The sequence below is a fragment of the Protopterus annectens genome, chromosome 15.part0, assembly GCF_019279795.1.
Source record: "Protopterus annectens isolate FY-2018-M chromosome 15.part0, PAN1.0, whole genome shotgun sequence".
NCBI lineage: Eukaryota > Metazoa > Chordata > Ceratodontiformes > Protopteridae > Protopterus > Protopterus annectens.
The window spans coordinates 200,401,200-200,424,051 of NC_056749.1; the positions used below are offsets into that span (position 1 = coordinate 200,401,200).

Below are 22,852 nucleotides of genomic sequence, written 5' to 3' on the forward strand. Positions count from 1 at the left end.
CTATGAAAAGGAAAGATATACATGATTTAGAGAATGGCCTTGTTATTGATTAGAGCTGTGCACAATGTATGAGGCCTAGCTTCTGCATCATCTGAATCATTAATTGGCAAATACATTAAAACATGTTTTGGCTCTAACAAATGGACTCCAGCAAAATATAAGCATGAGATTCCAGGAACGCCCTGCACCTGGAGACTTCAGTATGTGTTCCCAACTTCAGAATTTCCTGTACAGTACAGTGTTTTCTGAAAATTCCAACTTACCAAGCAGAAATAAACGGCACTTCCACAAAGTTACTAAATAATCAATACTTAAGAGTATGTTTCCTAAATTAACTTCAACTTCTAGTTTCAAAACAGACATAATTAAAGAGAAAAGGAGGTTTGTTAGAATACTTAACGTATGGGTAAGCTCCGGCGATAATGGCAGCAAACAGTAACAGCCTTTGATGAGGGATCACAGACATTATGGCACTGGGAGCCAACAAACAATAGAGCAAACTGGAAAAGGCTAACCATGTCATCTGGGCTTTTCACCAAATCCACAGATAAATGAGAAAATGATGAGATCTCATTCCCAGTGGATGCAAAAACATTGAATATTCAGCATACTTTATGTGAAATACTTCAAAAGTACACTTAAAACTACAGCAAATAACACAACTGTATCTGGGAATATGATCACCCACTTAACAATACATTTCCCACAGTGGCATCAGGAGACCTTAATGTAAGGATCAAGTGTTTCCCATTTTTAATATACAGGGAGGAATTGCAAAATGAGCTAATATTACTTAGGGAATATGAAAATAGACTTACTGTTATTAGTTTACAGGATGATCTATGTATATCTATGACTATTAAATTATGTCGAATAAAATGAACTATTGTTTGTGAGCCATAGCCTTAAAAATAATGAGGAAATGCACTTATGAGAAAGGCAATAAGTTATTACCAGATAACATTTGCTTTATGGTTTAATAGCTGTATATGTACTAGACGTATGCGATTCCAGAACTGTATATTAATGTGGGTTATCTTCTTCTTCTTGTATGGAATTACACCTTTTAGAACAGGCCGAGATATATATTTTTTAAAGCAGCAGTATTGACTTTGCTGGAAATTAATCAGCCTTTAATGACATTTTAGTCTTAAGTTATATTTCTTGCATTCCTTCCCTGCTATTGTTCAGGTCATACACTGTCTTTCTTTTAGTATTCTACTCTGCAGTACGTGTTGTTTGGATGTTTTCAAGACATTTGTGCATTTGTGCTTCTGTTCAAAAAATGAGTTGATTCCATTCAACTAAATGTTTTTTCTTTGTTTTGTTAATCGCCTTGTATGTTTTCTCTCTAAATATATTACCCATATTTACTGATTTTTTTCCCCCCTTTCTCTTATGTAACAGGTCATGAGTATCCCTTCAGTATCATTATGAATTGTTTACGAGATGGTAGTGACCTATTACAAGGAAGCAACAATAACAACCTTTCAGAATACAGTGATATGACCTTCCTCATGGAACAGTTGCCAAAGGACAGACAGTGCCAATTCATCCTAAAACCCCGACCACCACCACCACTACAACTAAGGCAAGGTAAAAACTGGGTTATCATGGAAAGTTTGGGGTTACGATGACAATTTTTAAGCAACACTATTATCCAGTCTCATTCACTAAAGGAAAGGTAAAGAAAGCATAGCACATGACTGCAGCATTATTTGCACTAAAATGACACATGGCACAAATTGGTAGCAGAATAAACTACTGAAAACACAAATAGTATAATATATCTAGATGTTATTATCTTTATCCAAGGTGGGTGTAAATGATATAGTCTATACAGATGGATGCAACTTTTCTTTAACACTCAAAAAAACATTGAAGTCAGAGTTCAAACTCTCTATCCCAGCTAGCATGCATTATTTTTATGGATGTACCATACTGCATCACAGGTCAAAATTTACATATTGTTGATATGACTGCCCTTTAGTGCAAACAAGTATTCAAGGAAAATGCAGAGAGATGACACAAAAGATAGTAGAAAATCAGAGCAAGAAGTAAGAAACTTCATCCTGTAACCAATACAAAAGGTATGCTTAGTATGTGAACAACAAACTAAGGCCATTAAAAGAGTGCTTTGGAATAGCAAAAGGCCAGATTAAAAAACAACAGCCTAAGGGGAATGAATTTTGTGAACCACTGATTTAAGGTACATGTGTTTGTGCAAAAGGGTTAAGTGAACAATTATCCAGAATAACACATGGAACATGCTTTGTGCAATTTATCAAAAATATGGTTAGATGTATATTTTTTTGACAACAGACTATAACAGAAACAGAGCATAGAGTGTAATTTCCACATCTTTAATGATTCATGTAACTGGATGTGGGGTGGCCTTTTTTTCCTAACAGGATATTTTGGCATGAAAACACTTTATAGAAAACCAAAAATTATGCTGCATAACTCAGACGAGTATAAAAACTTTTAAATAAAAAAATATTACAGTCATGACAGAAGATAAATAAAACAAAAAACATTCTCAAATGTATAAACACTTTTAGTAAATGAACCACACCCAAACGCACAAACATACTAAATACTTTGTATACCTGGAAGGTACATATGCACAAACAGGGTTTTCTATCCTGCAACTTATTGCTACATTGAGATGATCCTCACACCCATCAGAACGAACTTTGTACAGGTGAATTCCAACAACTGCATCGGGCGTTCCATGACGACAAGCTGAAGAGCAGGTTTGAAACCAATCCCGATTAAGAAGTCTGCTTTCAAAACCAACACAGTGTTGAGCCGTAAGACTCTACAGATGGAAGAAAGATGGCCAGGGAAAAATCACTCATTTTGTCTTGCTGACTCTGTGTACATATGATTGTGCATATGTTTATCTAACTTGTCTGTGTATCTGTAGGATGTAGCACCCCCCCCCCTTTGTAAAAGGCATAGGTCATTTCAAAATACTTAACGGCACAGTTACAAGCATACTGCATCCCCCTTAAAATCTATAATCATTGAGTTAACACTGTAGTACATTATCTCTTAGGGCACAGTGCCACACAAGTCTCTGCAGAACGGCTGTACTGAGACAAACCTGTGTGCCATATCATGGCAGCCAGTTCCACAGATGTTGAATCACACCAATGCTAATATTCAGCACCAAGTAACTGTGCCATATCACAGCAACCAGATCTAGAAGTCCAACCATTCCAGTGCCAATGTTTAGGATCAAGCCTATGAGCAACATCACAGCAAATAGTCCTACAGATTCATTGACACAAAATAATATGTAGCACTAACACACCTCTGTGCTATAACAACTAAACGGATCCCCAAAAGCAGAGGTGTGACTAGGGTAGGCCAAAGGGGGCAGCTTCCCCTCCCAGGCACAAGGTTTTGCGGAATGTGATAAGTCAGTAGTGCAGTACCGTCATTCAGAAATGAAAGCCAGTATTGTATTTGCCATCAGTACTGAAGATCTTTGAGGCTTTGTCTGTGGTGTAAACTATAGCAAGCAGTTTTGTACAGTTTAACAAGAAAAAAAAAATATTTTTTTTGTTGGTCCTCATGGGAACAGAACAGCTAGATACAGCTCTGCACAAAGTAACATTTCATCCTGTGCAGCCTAGGCCAGCACATACAGTATACTCTATCTACCTATGGCCAGAGTAAAAACATTAACCCATCTAAGTGCAGTACAAATCAGTAGCTCTAAAGTAAAGCCATTAAAAAAGACAACACTATTACAACTATATCATGAGCTCTCAAATTCAAGTGCAAATTGTCAGTCTCCATGTAGCCTCAGTTGTCACTTATGCCACTGAATGTTTTTCTCCAACCTAAGAAATAAAGAAAGCTGTTGCAGTCAGCACTAGATATATTGGAAAATGTAAAAATAAACCATTTTGATAGTATGCTATATTAATAAGCTATACAATAAAGGAAAAATCTAATGAAGAACTATAATAAATCAAACTCTACTCACATTAACAGGCTCTGTGAAAAAGCTCAGCAATATCTGAAATTTACCATAAGAAAGATCATAGGGAACACAAATTAAAGTTAGCATCTGCAGCCAAAGATAATCATAAATCTTTCTTTGCAATCAACTATACCCTAAATTAATGCATATGGTTGTTTACCTACTCTGACCCTACTAATGCTCCTACCATACATACAGATAAATTTGCGTCAACTTCACACCAGAAAACAAAACCCATAGCTAGGGCATGGCAAAGAGGGAGGATGTTCAGAGACAAAGCTGTTAGGGGGCACAGTCGGCCTCAAAAGATGAGGTACCACCTGGTCCTTGCAAGTCAGTAATACACTCACGTTTGTTAGACAACATGGCATAACAGTAGTATCTGTAGTTGTTTAAAAGTTGTTTTGCAATTGCTCTCATTTAAATGATTTGCTTACAGTGTGCGTGTGTGTGTTAAGAACTGTACCATGAAGCAAGTATATCTGTCTCATTGCTACATGTTATGAAATATGTAGATACATAATACCTATTTGTCCAGAGGACTTTTTATCCTTATCTCAGCATGTCTGAGGGAGTGCAGCTACTGGGGGCATGGTTGCAAAGGGCACCATTTGAGCTAGCTACAGCTCTGCCAGAAAGAATTACTGAAGCTTCTTCCTCCCCCAAGATTATTAAGGAACATGTCTTAACTGTACTGTCCAAAACTTAAAATACCACCTCTGTGAGCATGTATAATGACTAATTATAAGCACCAGACAACTCCTTCCTGAACCCCTCCGAAAACTGTTCAACTTAAAAAGATAACAGAACAAGTTTTCCATCAAGTTACATTTTCTGAAAAATAAGTTTAAACTTAAAATATTTGTCATTATTCACTTGTCTGTAATCTTCAGTGATTTACTAGAAAATCAAACATTTTATGAAACAGAACAAAAAATGCGTTGAAAAAAATAGTGATGTTCTGCAAAAGGAGGGATAGCTCAGAGGTACACATTCTGCATAACATACACAACACTTGCGTATTCTCACACAGACACACACACACACACACACACACACACACACACACACACACACACACGTGCACCCACTGAAGTAAGGATTCTGGTGCCTGTTTTCTGTAAAAATGTACACAGCTGTGTAGATTGCATGTGTCTGCTAATACTTGTATGCATGTTTAGATGTACTGCTGGCCACTGTGAACATGCAAGTTTCCACAGCGGCATCCAACTGATCAGGATGGCTATCACCCTCCCCCATGATGGGCAAGCTGGTGTAAGCCACTCATTTCTAACCTCCCCTCATCTGTTGGACTCTACCAGTGCCTGAGTCACTAACTGATCTTCGGTCATCCAGGTTGTATTCAAGCGTTTATCCCTCTTATGCCATAGAGTTGGAATAGCAACGGGAACTTGATTGGTACTAATAAATAGGTTGGCTCTTGCAATCGTATTTACATGGCTCACTACAACAGCCTAACACTTCTGTACATGCAGCACTAAATGCAGAAAATTATGATGACAGATGAAGATTAATCAGCACTGTTCTGCTATTGTGGCTGCAACACTGCCTTCTGCCTGAAGATTGCATAACGTTTTGATACCATATATCATATCTTAGCACTGTTTGAACCAGAGACAGTGAGTCTTTGCTAGTTCTGACAGCAGGTGGGAAAATAAATGCAAGAACTAATCTGATGCTGGAGTTTGGTTCTAAGAATATCAGATTCAGACTCAGATCAGCGATGGTAGCATGACTGATGGGCCACATAAACAGATTACATCCACATATCTTAGGTTTGAGTACATTATAAAACATTTTCTGGGCATTTACTCGTGCAACTTTAAGGGACTTTATAGCTCACCTAATAGTAACTTATTCTGAACGAGTTAGCCTTAGTTTCATGATCTTATTCCCCTTGGCATCAGGAACAGTGGACTTTGATTCTCAAAAGACACGCACAGTGCTTCGTTTATTTGAAACGCAGCATGTCGGAGTCTGAAACGAGCAGAAGTGACTGTAATCAAACATGACCTTTTTACATGAAGTACTAAAGGATAAATCACTTTACTGGCAAAGGATAATTTTAGATTGCAAGGGAGGAGGTGTACTTTAGAAACTGAATGGAATGAAAGAGGAAGTACAAACTGCAGAGATTTTTGGGTTTCCTATAAAGCACTGGTATACATCCTACATTCTGTGAATAAATGAAGAAAATAAAAACAATAAAAATAAACTAAAATAAAACATGACACATGAATCAAGAAACCAAAACATTTATGATCTGTGGAAATTAAGTGTTGATACCTTCAAGCTTCGAGTTTTTTAACATGTTCCATCAACAGGCAGTGATGTAGTTGTAAAGAATTAATTCTGAATAGATTATCTGTGTAAATAAAATATCCTACCCACTTTATCGTCATCCCTACTGGGCATGATGTAAATATGAAAACTCAAATAAGTCACGTTTAAGATGTCCCAAAGACGTTTGTTTACATTAAGAACACAAAAACAGTTTCCTGGAATGGAAGTTCATAGAGACACCCAGATAATTATGACAAAATAAATAAACAACTTGAATGTCTCAAGCTCTATACTTGGGAGAAAATGTCAAGAACAAAGACAACTGTTACAGGAATGCATTTCCTGTAATTATGTGCCCCAAATGTTCCTGCGTCTCACAATCTCATGGGAATAAAGCATTCTTCAGTGCTAGAAATTTAAGATCCTAAAAGTTTACTGTTTGTCTTAATAAGATATGTGTACAATACAAGCTAATCAGTTTGAAGGGTAAAGGGATATTGATGAAGTTTGAATGAGCTGTTTTAAAAAGACTCCATATCCAAGACTCCCCCGAACTGTGGGTAAAAGTAAAATTGTTAGAGCCCGCTCCAAATGGTCTTAATATTTATAGTATGTTTATGCATTTTGTAAATCATTTGGGCTAACCAATGCTAACATTTCAATATTTCAGAAGATTACTTCATCTTCACATAGTACCTACTGCTTTTGCTTAGTGTCAGGGTGCTAGTATGGCAGCAGAGCCTATTTGAGAAGGTATTTAATTGCAGGTAGTATAGTGTGTGCAGGTGCTACTCAACCTCTATATTCATCTGCATGCAAGCAGCTTCTAGAACCAGCATGGAGCATCTCCTTCTGGCCTAGTACATTTTAATATGATGCTCTTGTCTGGTTTACTTCAGAAACAGAATAAGGGAGATACCTCTACCCACCCTTACTAATTCATGTTAAACCTAACACTGCCTCTAACCCAACTATACACCTTATCTTAGAAAGACCTTTTCTGTAACATGACCACTACACAAGATAGTCAAGTACACATCAAATACAGCAGTGCATACACCTAACACTAAGACCATCTTCATCCCTAACCCAGAAACACCTACAAACATACTGCCACCCCAGTGATAAAACTTTGTCAGAAAGCTTTGGCATTAAAATCTCAAACTCACATGCACTCATTCTTCCTTCTTTCAACATCTCCAACACTCCAACATTCAACAGAGTGATTTTGATGAATTTTCTAAGCACTTCATTCTGACAACAAACTGACAAATTTATAGAATTAAACTTAAACATCTATATATGCATACATATATGAGTGTGAGGCAGTTGGTCCTTATTCTAAAGGCAAAAAACAAGCCGGGAAAGATAATCTAAATGCATCTGATCAAACTGTACCGACTTTGTCTGTGCAAGATCATGGAACAACGGAGAATAGGAAATCTGCCCTTTCTCCACTGTAGTGCAATCTCAGAACTGGTATAGATACTGTAAGTTTCAAAGGGAGGGGGATATGCCCCCCTCCCCACAACAATAGTGATTATTATGTTTTTTGTTTCATTTTCATTGATTTGTGTTTCAGGAATAAATGCTCATTGAACCGTTTGTCAAAGTTTGGTTTGAAAGAATTGACTTTTTGGAATATAAACATATGTATATTGATATAACACAACACCACCACCACACCTCACTTCAATAGATGAACAACCAGGATCCAAATGAAACACAAATCTTCAGATAAAACTGTTAATTCCAGCGCCTCGGTGAAAACACCTTCTTGGAATCATATATATGTATATTGATAGATAGATATGCGCACACACACAATTTCTAAAACCACATTTTGTGTGGGGCGGTTGACAGCCAAGTCCATCAACTTTTCATTCTGTCGACAGCTTTCTTACATTTTGTTGACAGTAAAGCTGTCAACAGAATGGTGCAAGATCACTATAATAATAGGTTGGCAAATATATCCCTTCTCCAGTGTTGTGTGAGAGAGTAAATCTGGGATTGCCCCCCTGCAAAAATTATTGTGCTTTAGTTTTTATTTTCCAGGGTTATATCCTTGAGCATGCACACTGACTTGTTGATCTTTTAAGGTCAATGAGTTGGAGTTGATTATATGTAAGTCGATCTAATGAATGTTAGATCAACTTGCATACACACATACATATGCGTGTGTGTGTGTGTGTGTGTGTATATACATACATTATATATATATATATATATATATATATATATATATATATATACACACACACACACACACACACACACACACACACACACAAACATGGGTCTGTGCTACAATGTTAAATGTTCAAAACACTGGCATTTGTAACATCAAGCCCAGAAGATTAAAACAATATACTATCCAAGTACTAGAATACCGAACTTCAAGGATCATATCTACATGTTTTTGCAGGGGAGGGCAATTATATTTCCTAAGTGTATTATATATACCAACTCTCAGATTGCACTACAGCTGGAAATGGACAAAACCCCAAACCAAGCTGTATTGTGATCTGACACAATTACCTACTTGCACTGTGCACTCTTTTGAAGTTTGGTTTTATGGCACTTCAGTATTGTGCCATTTCAATCTTTTTGGCTCGGTATTATAAATGGTGATGTTTTGGACATTAGACTTTCAAACAAGGACCCATTCATGTTTGTGTGTGTGTGTGTATATATATATATTTATATATATATATATATATATATACACACATACATATACGTATATATACACACACACACAAATATATATATATATATATATGCGGGTGCCCCAACATAAATCAAATTTTGCTGTGGTAGACCTATGTATTGCCAACTCACATTGGTCAGCCTACACAGATGGTCAACAGCTGTGCAAGGCTGTCAGCCACTCTAGTACGGGGATATGCCCTTTCCCCTTGAATTATGCAATTTTGGAGTTAGTATATATTTTTAGCAGGGGGTGTGGGGAGATACAGGAGTTTGCTCCCCTGCAAAAGACACTTTAGTTTTTGTTGCATTTCTGCTCTCAAGGTGAATTTCTTGGCATCTCTGTCTTCAACACATAATACTCAGGTTATGATCGCTGTGATTATCATAATCCTCTGTATTGCAATACTTTCTCTTTCTGTTACAGTAATGCTATTTTCATTTATTACCATCTTTTCATACTCCTGCTCCTCCCCCATCTTGGGCTTCCCCCAACAGGGGTTCTTCAAAAACATTTAACACATATATTTCATAGGTTGGTACTAGGCTGTCAGCCCTAGGGCCTATACAAGCCTAGCCATAACAATTCCTATTTATTAATTATTTGTTGCATTTGTTTACAGGGATGGTCCAATGGTCTGACTAGGCCTAAAAGACTGCTTTTCAGTGGAGATCCAGTGAGAAAAGCTTGACTGAAAGAAGTGTAGGCAATTTGCAAAAATACAATTATCACAGATTTGTAAAAAAAAAAAAAATAAAAATAATGACAAATGTAGTCAGTAAAAATCACATTACCAATAAAAATACTATGAAAATATAGCACTGTGTTTACAGGAAAAAAGACATTAAAAGGATAATGGCAGAGTTATTAAAAAAAAAAAAAAAAAAAAGTGCAAGAGAGCTGAACATGTAAAGATGGATTAGCCAGGAGCAGAATGTGAGCAAATTAAAGAGTTAATCAGATACTGTTTGAGCTATAGCTTAAAGGCTTTGGATGTGGATATTTGCTTTTGAAGAAAGAAAGAAATAGCAAAAAAAATAAATGAATTATATCCTTAAGTCTAACTCCTTAAACTTCTTCTAAGACACATTAGATAACCTCAATTGTACAATTTTATTGAAATTTAGGTTCATAGGTATTTACTAGGCTAACGACCACAAGGGCCTTTTTAAGCCTAGCCATGCATCCCAAATCTCTGACAAGTTCTGATACCTTGTAAGCATGGGCCTGGGAGATGAACCATTTACAGCTTACCTATGACCATTAGAGAGACAGGTGCCAAACCAGGGGAGAATATCCAGTTTCCCATCCAATTGTCCAAGCTGCACTTGAATTGGGTTAGGGAGGAACTCTGCTTCACATGGACAGGGAGCCTGTTCCATGGACAGGGTAGTCTCTGGAATACATACTTATCTCTCCAGCAGGTCCTATTAATATCACAGGCAAGGTCATTAGAATGGGTAATTCTAGTGCTGTTTGTTTTATGGATATGCAGGAGGTCCATTAGAGCGGGGTCTGACAATGCCCTGTATGCCAGGCATAGATCTCACCTCAAAAGCCTGTAGGAGACAGAATGCAGGGATAGGGCCTTGAGGCAGTTTGCATAGGACATTTTGCTTATGCCCTGTATTCTTTTAGTGAGAAACCTCTGTGGGCATCCCAATTGTTAGATATGCCTGGTTAGGTACATACCAAAGGGGGCAGTGTACTCAATGACAGGTCTGGTGAATGCTGAATACAGTGGAACAATGACTTCCTTGGACTTAGACGCCATACCTTTGTTGATAAACTGTGCAACATAGAATGATTTCCTCACCACTGTAGACAAAGGTGGCCAAAGGCTAGATTACTATCTATGTGTGTCTTAAGTCCCTGAGTACTGCAAGGGATGTGTTGTCAATATAATAGTTACCAGGGATGGAGGACTTCACAAAGGATATTGTTATGTATTTCTTGGCATTTAGTTTTAGTCCATGGCTCTGATACCAGTTGTTTGTCTGTCAGCCCCTCCTGGAGAACATTTGTATCAGTGTGAGATTCAATGACAGCTCCTAATTTGCAATCATCTGCAAATTTAGTCAGCCAGAGACCACTGGCATTGGCCTTGACTCCTGAGAAGTAAATGCCAAAAAGGAGTGGTCCAAGGACTGATCTTTGAGGGACTCTACTTGTGACTGGGCTCTTCGTAGAGGTGGACTCCCCAATTCTAGCTTCCTGGATCCTGTCTGTGAGCCAGTTGGCTATCCATCGGGTGACATATGGATTTGTACCTAACCTCTTGATTTTGTCAATGCTCAAGTGGGATAGTGTGTCAAATGCCTTGGCCAGGTCAAGGTAGGCAGTGTGAATGATTTTGCCCTCATCCATTGCTTTGGTGATCTTCTCAAAGTCCACCAGGATGAGTAGGCATGATCTGCCCTTGACAGAACCAAACTGGGTTGGGTCCAGTGTCTGGAGGTTTACTATATCTCTATTGATCATCTCCATGATAATTCTTTCCATGGCTTTACATATACAACTAGTGAGACTTATGGGTCTTGTAGTTTCCAGGGACTGTAGATGGCCCACCTTTGTGCAGAGGGATGACCGTTGCCTTTCTCCATTCATGAGTCACGAAGCCTGGTTGGAGGTTACAGTTAAATAGTAATTCCAGAGGCCCTGATAGATCATGTTTCATGCTATTCAGAAGGCATCCTGGGATATTGTCTGGGCCCACTGATGCAGTGTTCTTGGTCTTAGAGAGAGCATTAAGGACCTGTTCCCTAGTGATATAGCAGGGGGAGTTATATTTTATATTTCCAAGGGAAGGCTGAGGTGGAGAGATGGGTAAAGTTGGACCTGAATTTATCAGCCAGGCGGTTTGCTATATTTTCTGGCTCAGTATAGGTGGCTCCATTTACAATGAGCTCTGCACACAATTGTGCACTGCCTTTGAGGTTGTGGACATAGCTAAAGAATGCTTTGTGATTGTCCTTTACCTGGGAGGCCAAACTTACCTCAAATGTGGCTTTGGAAAACTTTTTTTGTCCTCCGAGTTGTTTCTTTAGTTTGATGAGAGTGCTTTTATCCTGCTGGGTGCTGCACCTCCTAATGTTCCCCATGATTTTGTCTTCCTGTTATACAGCCTATTGATGTTGTGATTCCATCAGGGTGGCTTGCTTTTTGAGTTGTGTACTTCTTCCTGGTGAGTACGGCTCCCTCTATGCAGCTATTAACATTGCAATCATTTTGACAGATGGCAGTTTGTCTTCATTTTTAAGGGCGTCTCTCTCCTTTTTTCCATATATACTTTGACAGTTTTCAAGCCATCTATCTCTCTAATTCATTTGCTATGTGATTGAATCTAACCTATTTACCAGATTTTCTTGATGTTTTTCTGCGAATGATTTATAAATATACACAATCTCACCCCAACTCATAACACAATCCATCTTAAGCTTACTTAACACTTTATGGTCTCTAGAGTAAATTCTGTTTATTTTTTTTCTTTCTTCCTCTGTTAGAACCTTTTTGTCAAATACTCTGCTGACCACCTTTTTCCCCACACACCTTCTTTATATATTCATTTATTACTTGTATTATTTCATCCTGAGAATTAAAAATATTACACTGTGACTCAATTGAAGTACTTATTTGAGTTTTCAGTTTTCTTATTTTCCTATTAAAGGCTGCTTTATTAGTTTCCATCTTTCTTTTATCATGAACTTCTGCCTTCATACAAAATATTTTATTTTCTCTTTATTTTCTCTTGCATTTTATTTATTTATTTATCTTGCATCTCTTTTTGTAAATCATTTCCTTTCATTCATTATTTATACATTATTAAAACTATATATTAATTGTCCATATTCCTTTTTATTTATGTTTGTATTCACAATGCATGGAATAAACCCAGATACATTATGTAGCTATTTTCAGTTTTCAAGTCTGCTAGAATTTCTCATCACCCAGTCTATAATCCTCTCGGGTCAAACAATATTTTGATATGTAGAACAGTCTCAACTTTATTACACAAAATTAGTTAAACCAACATTCATTAAACATCTCCCAAGTGCTTTTGCTCAGAATAAGGATGACACTTGCTGAGATCTTGTTTCTACCAGCAGCGAACACTCCAGTCTCTCTACAAGGCAGCAATGCCTGCATATAAATATTCATTTTCTTCTTTATTCTTACTCTTGGAAGATGCTTACCTCTGGCATTCTATGCCACATCTTCACTGAATTATGCTGACCCCATTATCTGTTGTCTTTCCCAATTACTTGCTGATTTCACTACTCACTAAGGCAGATACCTGGATATTTATACCCAGAACTTAATCCTAATTTTCTTCTGCTTTGTTGCTCTGGGCTGTACTTGGTTGCTCTGCATGTCTGACCATCTTATCATTTCAAGCAACACCTCCTCTAACTGTTACTAACTAATGAAATCAGTAAATCAGTGCACCATCTTTCTCTTAATGTTTTACTTCCTTGCTGAAATCTCCAGCCATCAACACCTCTTCTGCTATGACTTCTACCACATTGGCTGCACCCGACCTCCTCCATTTTCCAGACAGGAAGCAATGTCCAATGCCCCCTCTGAAAGAGTAGGGGCATTTTCCTGGTGCACTACCCAAGCTACCTGTCATCAGTCTCAGTAGTACCTTTTCTCCCCTCTCTTCCTCCTGAAAATAGGCTGCAAAGCCTAATGGAACTAAACTGGTGAGCAAAGCATACAAATATAAACACACATAAATAAGTAATGAAACACATACCACTGTGTAATGAATTACAAGGCACAAAATTCTTGCAAGTAAACTAGCTACACAATATCTTCATGACCTTCAAACCTGTATTCTCCAATGTTCAAGACAATTCAATACCATCCTTTATCTGAATCAGACAAGGCCAATAAAAAAGAACCAAGAATTCTTGTCACCAAGTGAAGTTAGGATATTGTACTGATGTGCCCAACTCCCTCCTACTATTAAGTGGCAAACATAGTGCATGGCCTACTATGCTACGGCTATGAGAACACTCACTTCTACACTCCCACTGTGCTTGGCAAGAATCCTACGCACTGACAAGAATCATTGCACTATGTGACTCTCTGTGTATGGAACTTTTGAGGGCCTTTCCCAAGACGCTGTTTTTGTGAGGAACTCCAACAGCTCCCTCCTCTGGGATAGCTGTGTTGACCTCAGTCACTCAGTTCCATTCCTTTCTGGCTGATTTCTCTGCATGTAGACCTGCTAGTCAATTTCAAGTTACTTTGGCTGAAGTCTGGGCCAGAACATCTGCAAAGTGCATCTAGCTCAACAATCTTGATATTCTGATGACCATTTACAAACATATATTCCCTCTAGTTAAATAATCCAGGAAGAGATCTTTTCATTGACCACTGTCTTGCTGGATGGAAACTTAGTGACCCTTGCCGTTTACTCCTACTACTGAACAAATATTTCTTTACAGCCTACAAACATACCAATTATCTTACCCAACCACCAACATACTCCAATGGGGTACCGGAAATCTAGAAGTACTCTTCTTTGGTTCACAACTGATATCCAGTGTGCATTTGCCAAGAAAGGAGACAATCTAGTGAACTTTCATGTAAGAAACAGTTTAAAAGTTAAGGGAGTACAATGATTCAAAATTAGTTGTTTTTCTTTCAGCTTTTCCTGGTTAGGGGTTGCCACAGTGGAACTCCCGTCCGCTAATGATTGGCAGTAGATTTTTATGGTGCCGAGGTGCCAGCCCGATGCCCAACCTTCAACGAAGGCACACCCATTCACGCATGTCTTTCAAATGCCACTCAACTGCAGAGAGGACATGCAGACTCCACACAGAAGGCACTCCAGCCGATAATTGAATGGGAGAACCTCTTGCTGTGAGGCGACAACGTTACTGCTGCACCACCGCGGCTTCAAAATTAGTGATCAGCCATTTAGATATTGTTAGGTTTTATTTCATGCTTCTCCAGGGACCACATATATTCCTGGAACCTACGTGCATCACATTAGAAGGAAAAAAAGCGGATGTCAAGACTGTTATGAAATGCAACTAGAAGTTTGTCCAGATTCAAACATCCTTTGCTTTGCCTTTGTCCGATCTGAAATATGAAGGTATGATGGAACATAAGTCCTTTACAATTTTAGCATACTGGGCTGCTTTGTTAATCACGTAATTAAACAGTGCTTGCTGTTCTGCCATTTGCCAAATGTCCTGCAGCTTTGAGATCAGCAGTAGCTGATGCTCTGCTAATCTACAAATGTCACTCTCTGTTGAAGCACCATAGAAACTGTGTGGCTTTTGACAGATACATTTTGTATGGTTATTTCAGTATTCCTTTCATTGTATGGATTTGCCCAGTCTATACCTACATAATTATTTGAAATAATGTTTTCATTATTCATAAATACTATATAATTTACACTGCCCACATAATCACAGCTAAAAAGGTATGTGGGTGTGTGTGTCTAAGTGTGTGTCCCTGTCTGTCTCTCTGTTTCTATACATGTGTGTGCATTTAGAAATGTATATGCATTTTAACTTCCTGTTTATTTTATATACCCTGCATTACGTTTTATATATTTTAATTATTTTTCCATCAAACAAAACTGGTAATGTTTGTAGATGGATGGACAGATAGACAGTCATGGACACTGCTGTGTGTGTGTGTTATTGTCTTGTTTTACTTTTTCAGATACCGCAAAGTAAAATATAGCTAAGTAGCAAAGTAACAAGTATTTATGACATTTCAAGTTTAATGTTTAACTGCAAAGAAATAATTTTTGATACCAAAACGCATTTCCTTGGCTTTTCCATTTTTTTCTTCAAGAACTCTGCTTAATGCTGTTTCTTTGTCTTCTGTGTTTAGACACAACCTCAAAGCATTTCAAAAGGAAGAAGTCATTGATTGACTGGGCTTTCCGACGCAGTACCAGTGTTCCCACACCAGGATCAGTTCCAGATTCTCCAACAACTCCACAAAAGCTGTTTGGTCTCTCACTGTCCTCAGTCTGTCAAAATGGAATACTTCCCAAACCAATCATGGTAAGAGAGAGAGAGAGAGAGATGACCTCATCTTAGCTGTAATTATTTTTTTTCATCCTTTACTGCTGCATCATTCCTCCTTTCCATTCATCTACCGATACTGCTTTGACTAAGTGAAAAAAAATCACTAAACAATGTGATTTAAATGTAAGATGCATATTCATAATTTTATACATACATACAAACACACACATTTATGTGTGTATCTGTGTGCATATATGTGTGTGTGTGTGTGTGTGTGTGTGTGTGTGTGTGTGTGTGTGTGTGTGTGTATGTATGGATAATTGTCAGCTGATCAACTTGAAATTCATATCGTGAGATGGTGTGATTGAATTTTGGAAAACTTGAACATTAAAACAAAAATAATCTTTCTTTACGTTTTTGCAGGGGTAGCAAGCCCATCCTGCCCCCCCACACCCCCTGCAAATTATATACACCAACTGCGAGATCTCACTACATTGAGGAAAATGATTTCCTGATCCTCACTGTACCACAATCTCCATTCAAACGCTTTGAGTTTTCAGAAATTTGATCATATCGTCGCGCCAGTATGAATTTCAAGTTCCTGAAAACTCAATCAGCTGGCAGTTATCCATTTAGCTATATATACACATACATACATATACATATATACATATATATATATATATATATATATATATGGGTCTATTTATCGAAAGACCTCTTTCCTGAATTCGAAATAGAAAGATAAATATATCTTACTCATGCTGAAGACGTTTTGGGTAAAAACGAAGTAAAAACTGTGAAAAATCCTGAAGCGGCACCACAGCTGGGGCAGAATAAAGACAACTAAAGCATAAAACAAAACGTAATTTAATGTCAAAACAAACAAAAGGCCTAAGTACATAGATGAGCGCTTTTGACGAGACTTCATCTTCTTCAGATCATAGAGTACAAAGGTCCATATTGATTAAAATAACACTAAGTAGCCAATCATGTTGGTTCTAGCTGACACACCCTCAAAAATTGACAAATCAAAATGCCAAGCATAAAATCAGGAAGTATATTGACAATTAATGCATCTGACCAATCCTAGATTGAGAAAAGATTCAAATGACCAATATTAAAACAAAGCGGTTCCTAGGTTACAACAGTAACGTTGAAAGAACTGTTAGAAGACAAACATTAATATAAAAAGCCTTGTATGAATTAAAACTATATGTGTAAATGTCAAAATATTGTCAATAGTCTTCGTAGTACTTTGTGATCAGAGTGTAATGAATAGATGAATACTTAAGTCTGCCCGCTTTTGTGGCTATGGGTTATGGATGATGGTTAAAAACTGGAAAAGGTCCTTATTCACACTCATGCCAAGGCTAAGCAAAGTAATAAATATTATAATCATCCAGGGCATTTGTTTCTTATTTAAGCTACTAACAAACAATGAATCCAAAATAAAGCCGTCCGCTTTCGTGGCAATGGCTATTCAAAACAATAGTTAAGTAGAAAGCCAATCAATATATTTCTTGGATTGGGAACAGCCAATCAGTAGATCGGCCAAAACTCTACAGTTATACAAAGCTAGAAAACTAAAATTAAGACTGTCCTTTAACACGGCTACGGCAATTTCCACATTCAAGACTGGAGCCAAGCAATGAATTTGGTTGGGTGACAGTCAGCCTATCCAAAGTTTGAAAACTATACTAAGCTCTATGCAAGTCTAGAAACAGGAACCGTCCGCATTTGCGGCTATGGTTACTTCCATTGGTAAGATTAGGGCCAATCAGGATGGCTGTTAAAGAATGATAGCCAGACAAAATATACTTAAATTACAAACAGCCAATCAATAAATCAGCCAAAACTCTACAATTAGTCTTCTGCATGGTTAAAAGACTAAAAATGGAGACCATCCATTTTCATGGCTAGGGCCATTTCCGCATTCAAGATTAAGACCAGGTAATAGATTTGATTGGGTTTCAGTCTGCCTATCAGCAGTTTAGTTAAAAACTAGACTAAATTCTAAGTAAGTCCAAAAACAGAAAGCATCTGTGGTGACAGCTACGGCTATTTCCACTTATACAATTGGGGCCAATCAGGATGGCTGCTAAAAAAATGATAGCCAATCATCAAAATGACAGCCAATTATCGGTTGAATACCAGTCAGCGGATCAATCGTTTCGCTAATAGGCCTAAGGGCCAAGAAGAAAGAACCAATTCAATAAAACGGTGTTAACTCAAAATGTTGTTAATCCTGATACATTGTGATGTTTAGGGAAATACATAGTAAAGCTAATTATAATGGATAAAGGGAGACGGTCTGTATTCACAGCTACTGTCGCTTCCGCATTTGCAGTTATGATCAAGCAATAGGTGCTGGCTAGATAGCAGTCAGCCAATCAATAGTTCGGACAAAAACCTATGTAAAATTTAAAAAAAAAAAGACTATCTGCATTTGGCCTTTACTGCATTCATGGCTTTAGCCTATCAAATCAGTTGGTCAGATATGATGGCCAATAAACAAGGGGCCAATAAAATCTCGACTGGATATCAGTCAATGAATCAGTGACTCAATCAATGAATAGGGGACATAAAATATGCAAATCAACCAAAACAGGGGTCAAACTAACAAAAAGCTCATCGAGTTGTAATGAAACATAAAACATATTGATGTTAATGGGTGATTATGAATGCAGATAGAGCTGAAAGAGTTTGTAATGACTAACACATATAATGTAAAATGTTACAAACTAGTTGTCTAGCATGAAATCTGTGTGTATCAATGAGCAAAGTTATATATAATAGATGATAAAGTGTCTTATGAGTAATATAGACAAGTAAGCAGACCTGTAATAGGAGCAAATGATGTAAAACAGCTATACGACAATGAATACAAAAACATGTCTGTTTAACGAAATGTGCAAACATGTAAATTACCTTAAAAGACACAAATTAAAGCTAATAGATCACAGACAAAATATAAATAATAACCAATATGCCTATAGATATTCCAAATTACATAACTTGCACATGTGCATATTACACCCTGCGGACATTACAAAAAGACGAAACTAGCCAATACCATAATTAATGGAGCAAAATGATACATATTGTTCTCAATGTAATCAAAAAAGGCATGTTTATCAACATATAGGCATATTCAAGGTTACATCTTAAAAAGGTCTAAACATGAATTAATCACTTTATAAAAGAATGCTTTTCAGCTATCATCGCTGACCATTATGTCAGCTTAGTTAAATCTGATGAAGTATTAGAAACGAAAACATACTCATGAATGTACAATTAATTTACCAAAATAGCTAATAAGCATTAAGAAAGGGCAAAATCAGTCTATCTCATTGATTAAGTAGGAACAATATGATTATCTTTGCTTTTGGCTCATTCAGTAGGGAAGGGCATAGCTACCCACACACAAACAAACTCTTGGAAAGGTAGAATCTAGGGTAATATGGTAGTTATCAACTAAAATTTGTTATTGAAACATTATGTCAATCTTATCAATTCTAGATAATAAACCCAATATGAATAAGCAAACAAAAAAAAAATAGCCAATTCAATCTAACATCTTAATTAAAATCTAAAAACAACCTATAATACTACTTAAAAATAAAGTCAGGGTGTATAAAGTAAACAATATAAGAATTTTAAAGTTGGAAAACAAATTAGAAATTCACTTAATTGCTTTGAGCCATCTATTTTTGAGAGCCGGTTTAAGGGGTATCAGGCTAATGAAACCTGAGGAGCAGGTACATATACATACACACCCACCCACCTACACACATTATATATATATATATATATATATATTTTATATATATATATATATATATATATATATATATATATATATATATATATATATATACACACACACACACACACACATATATATATATATATATATATGTACGCACACGTGTGTGTGTGTATATATATATATATATATATATATATATATATATATGGGTGTGTGTGTGTTTGTGTATATATATATATATATATATATATATATATATATATATATATATATACACACATACATACATACACACACACACACACACACACACACACACACACACACACACACACACACACAGTGTCAATCAAGTTATTAAAGCAGAGTTGACTGAAACCTGAAACTTACATGATTGAAAAAAAATGACTGAAATTTCACTTAACCAAATTCCATTTGACTGAATTCGCATTTCACTGAATCCCAAATCATAGCAAACATTCTGCATAATGCAATACAACAAAAACTGTTTTTGCAGGGAGGCAATCCCTTTGCCCCCTCACACTCCTCTTAATTATATATACTACCTCCACAGTCAAACAACCACAGAGAAAAGAAATGCACAATGCACAGTGAATGAGTGTTGGCACAAACATCTATACAATCCACACAATCTTCTATACTCACATCCATAGCAAATCCTATCTTCAGGAATGACAGCATAAAATACTGCTTATACACTTCTGCACTTTTCTGTCATTTGTGATTCAGTGAAGTGAGTATTCGGTCAAATGGGAATTCGGTCAGTTGAAATTTCAGAGAGCTTTTCAGTCAAATTTTTTCAGCCATGTGAGTTTCAATGACCCATGCACATATATATGGGTCCACTGATTTAGTCTTAAGTGTATTTGGTTGATTAAACAGATGGTCAACAGGCGACTGAGGTTGCACAATTCTCAGGGTTGAGGAACATGCCCTTTCCCCAATTTTGTATGATCTTGATATTAGTGTATATAATTAACAGGGAAGTTGGGTAGCAAACCCCTTCAATGTTTTTGCTTTTTTGTTTTGTTTGTTTTTAAATCTCTCATTCATCAGGGTTGTTTCTCAACACATGCATAGTAACATGGTGGTATTCATGTTTTTGCCATTTTATGGTCGATATTTAAGTCAAATAAGTAATGCTATATAAATCTATAGCTATGCATGCACACACACACACATATATATATATATATATATATATATATATATATATATATATATATATATATATTTATATTCAAAACACTGAAGGTTTAAAGGATCAAAACTGAAAATGCTGACTCTTTAAACTTAAAAAAAAACAACAAAAAGAAAAGAAATGGAATAATTTTTTTTTTTTTTTTCGAAAGCTAGTCTCCCTGCATCCCTACATTCCCTGGAAATTAAATGCATCATCTCTAAGAATGCAAAATCTTGGGTAAAGGGCAAACTCACCCCTCACCCCCCCTCCCAAAAAAATAACTTTGAAACCCTGCGGGTGGGGGGCTGGTTCAGTGTTCTGAACTTTTGACAAAAGGACGTTCAGTTTTTGGAGCCTCAATCAACTGAATGACTCTCACTTATGGCCTCCCCTTGGACATTACCACTGAAACTGTGAGGGGATGGGGACTAATGTAGTATGTCACATGGAAGCTCCCCTCATGATGTGCTTAAGATCTGCACTGGCCTCAGCCCTCTAAGAGAAAATACATGGGGTTAGGAGCGGGCTGCCAGACTCGAAGATGGATGGAGAGACTGGGTAGGTAGCCACAGGATGATCCAATAGGAAGAAAATTCTCCAAAAACAGTGCAACTCAGAGCATATACTGACATTCAACCAGCATTACAGAGGTCTATGCCTCATGCAGCAGACTGTTCTAAGCTTTGGGCAGAGGACCCCGGCATGTGTCACAGGTTTGGTTCTGCAGGAACAGAGAGATATAGAATGAGGAGTCCATGTATCCATCATTTTGTCTGCCAGCTTAAAATACCCAAGACTGGGTGTTATTCACCAGTAAGAGATTCTTCTCCTTGCAGTGTCATTATTCAGTCTGCTTAGAGCATAGCTGATTTGTTTCAGGTTCTTCAGGATTGATAACGGTGTGTGGACCTACTTAGAATGTATGAATATCCTACTTAGAATGTATGAATATCCTAAGTCCCCAAGATGTCTTTTTTTACCTAATATAATCCAAGATACATTCTACTGACAAAGGAAGACCACGAGTGGTCTGCTTTAATGATGATAACTGTCGGTGCTTCTGAGCACATTTTCCCAGCCACCAAATTCAAGAGTTTAGCCTCCAAGAATAAATAAATCAAAAGTATGTGTGACAGATGGGGAGGGAAAAAATTTTAGTAACATAACTATCAAAACATTGACAGAGCATCTATGCATATAAAGGTTCAAAAAGACCCTACTGGCCACCTCTGCTGAAATCAAGAAGGTTATTGTCCAAAAGATGTTAAGAGGCTATGAAGAGTTTTTTACTTTGTGGCCAGTAGGGTCTTTTTGAACCTTTATATGCATAGATGCTCTGTCACACATACTTTTGATTTATTTATTCCAATAATGGATATGAATATGAATGGCTTTGTTTTGAAATGCCGTACTGTTTTATGATGGTGTATAGGAATTTTATATATGACTTTTTTACATGATATTTTTAATGAGCCATGTACCTTTAAATAATGGACAGGATTTTGGCGCCATTTTGGCTTTTTAAACTGATGTTTACAGACAGTTTAGTTGTATAGGTCTGAAGAAGCTCATGCGAAAGCGCTCACCTCTTTTTATTAATAAACCTGCTTTTTACATACCTCGCCTGCACTTGGATTATTTACATCATTGGCTATTGGATTTAGGAGCTACTTGTGATTTAAATGTGACTGCAATCCTCCATTGTTTTGCTCAGCGGTGTTTGTTTTTAACTATTTATCTTTGAGCTTGTTGTTCCGTTGAGCATTCACTCCACTGGTCCTCTTTATTCATTATACATTTATTTTAATGATGTATTTGATAATGATGCGGGTTTCACTGATCTGACACTGATATAATTAACACA

General features: G+C 37.0%; 1 protein-coding gene across 2 annotated transcripts in view; it reads left to right on the forward strand.

The window, feature by feature from the left end:
- LOC122790119 (rho GTPase-activating protein 20-like) overlaps window positions 1-22,852 on the forward strand; it is an 872,483-nt gene that overhangs the window by 706,049 nt on the left and 143,582 nt on the right. For both annotated transcript variants that reach the window (XM_044057693.1, XM_044057694.1), the window contains exons 9-10: window positions 1,408-1,596; window positions 15,873-16,048. In XM_044057693.1, the coding sequence (XP_043913628.1) occupies window positions 1,408-1,596; window positions 15,873-16,048 (365 nt within the window). The remainder of the gene's footprint in view (window positions 1-1,407; window positions 1,597-15,872; window positions 16,049-22,852) is intronic.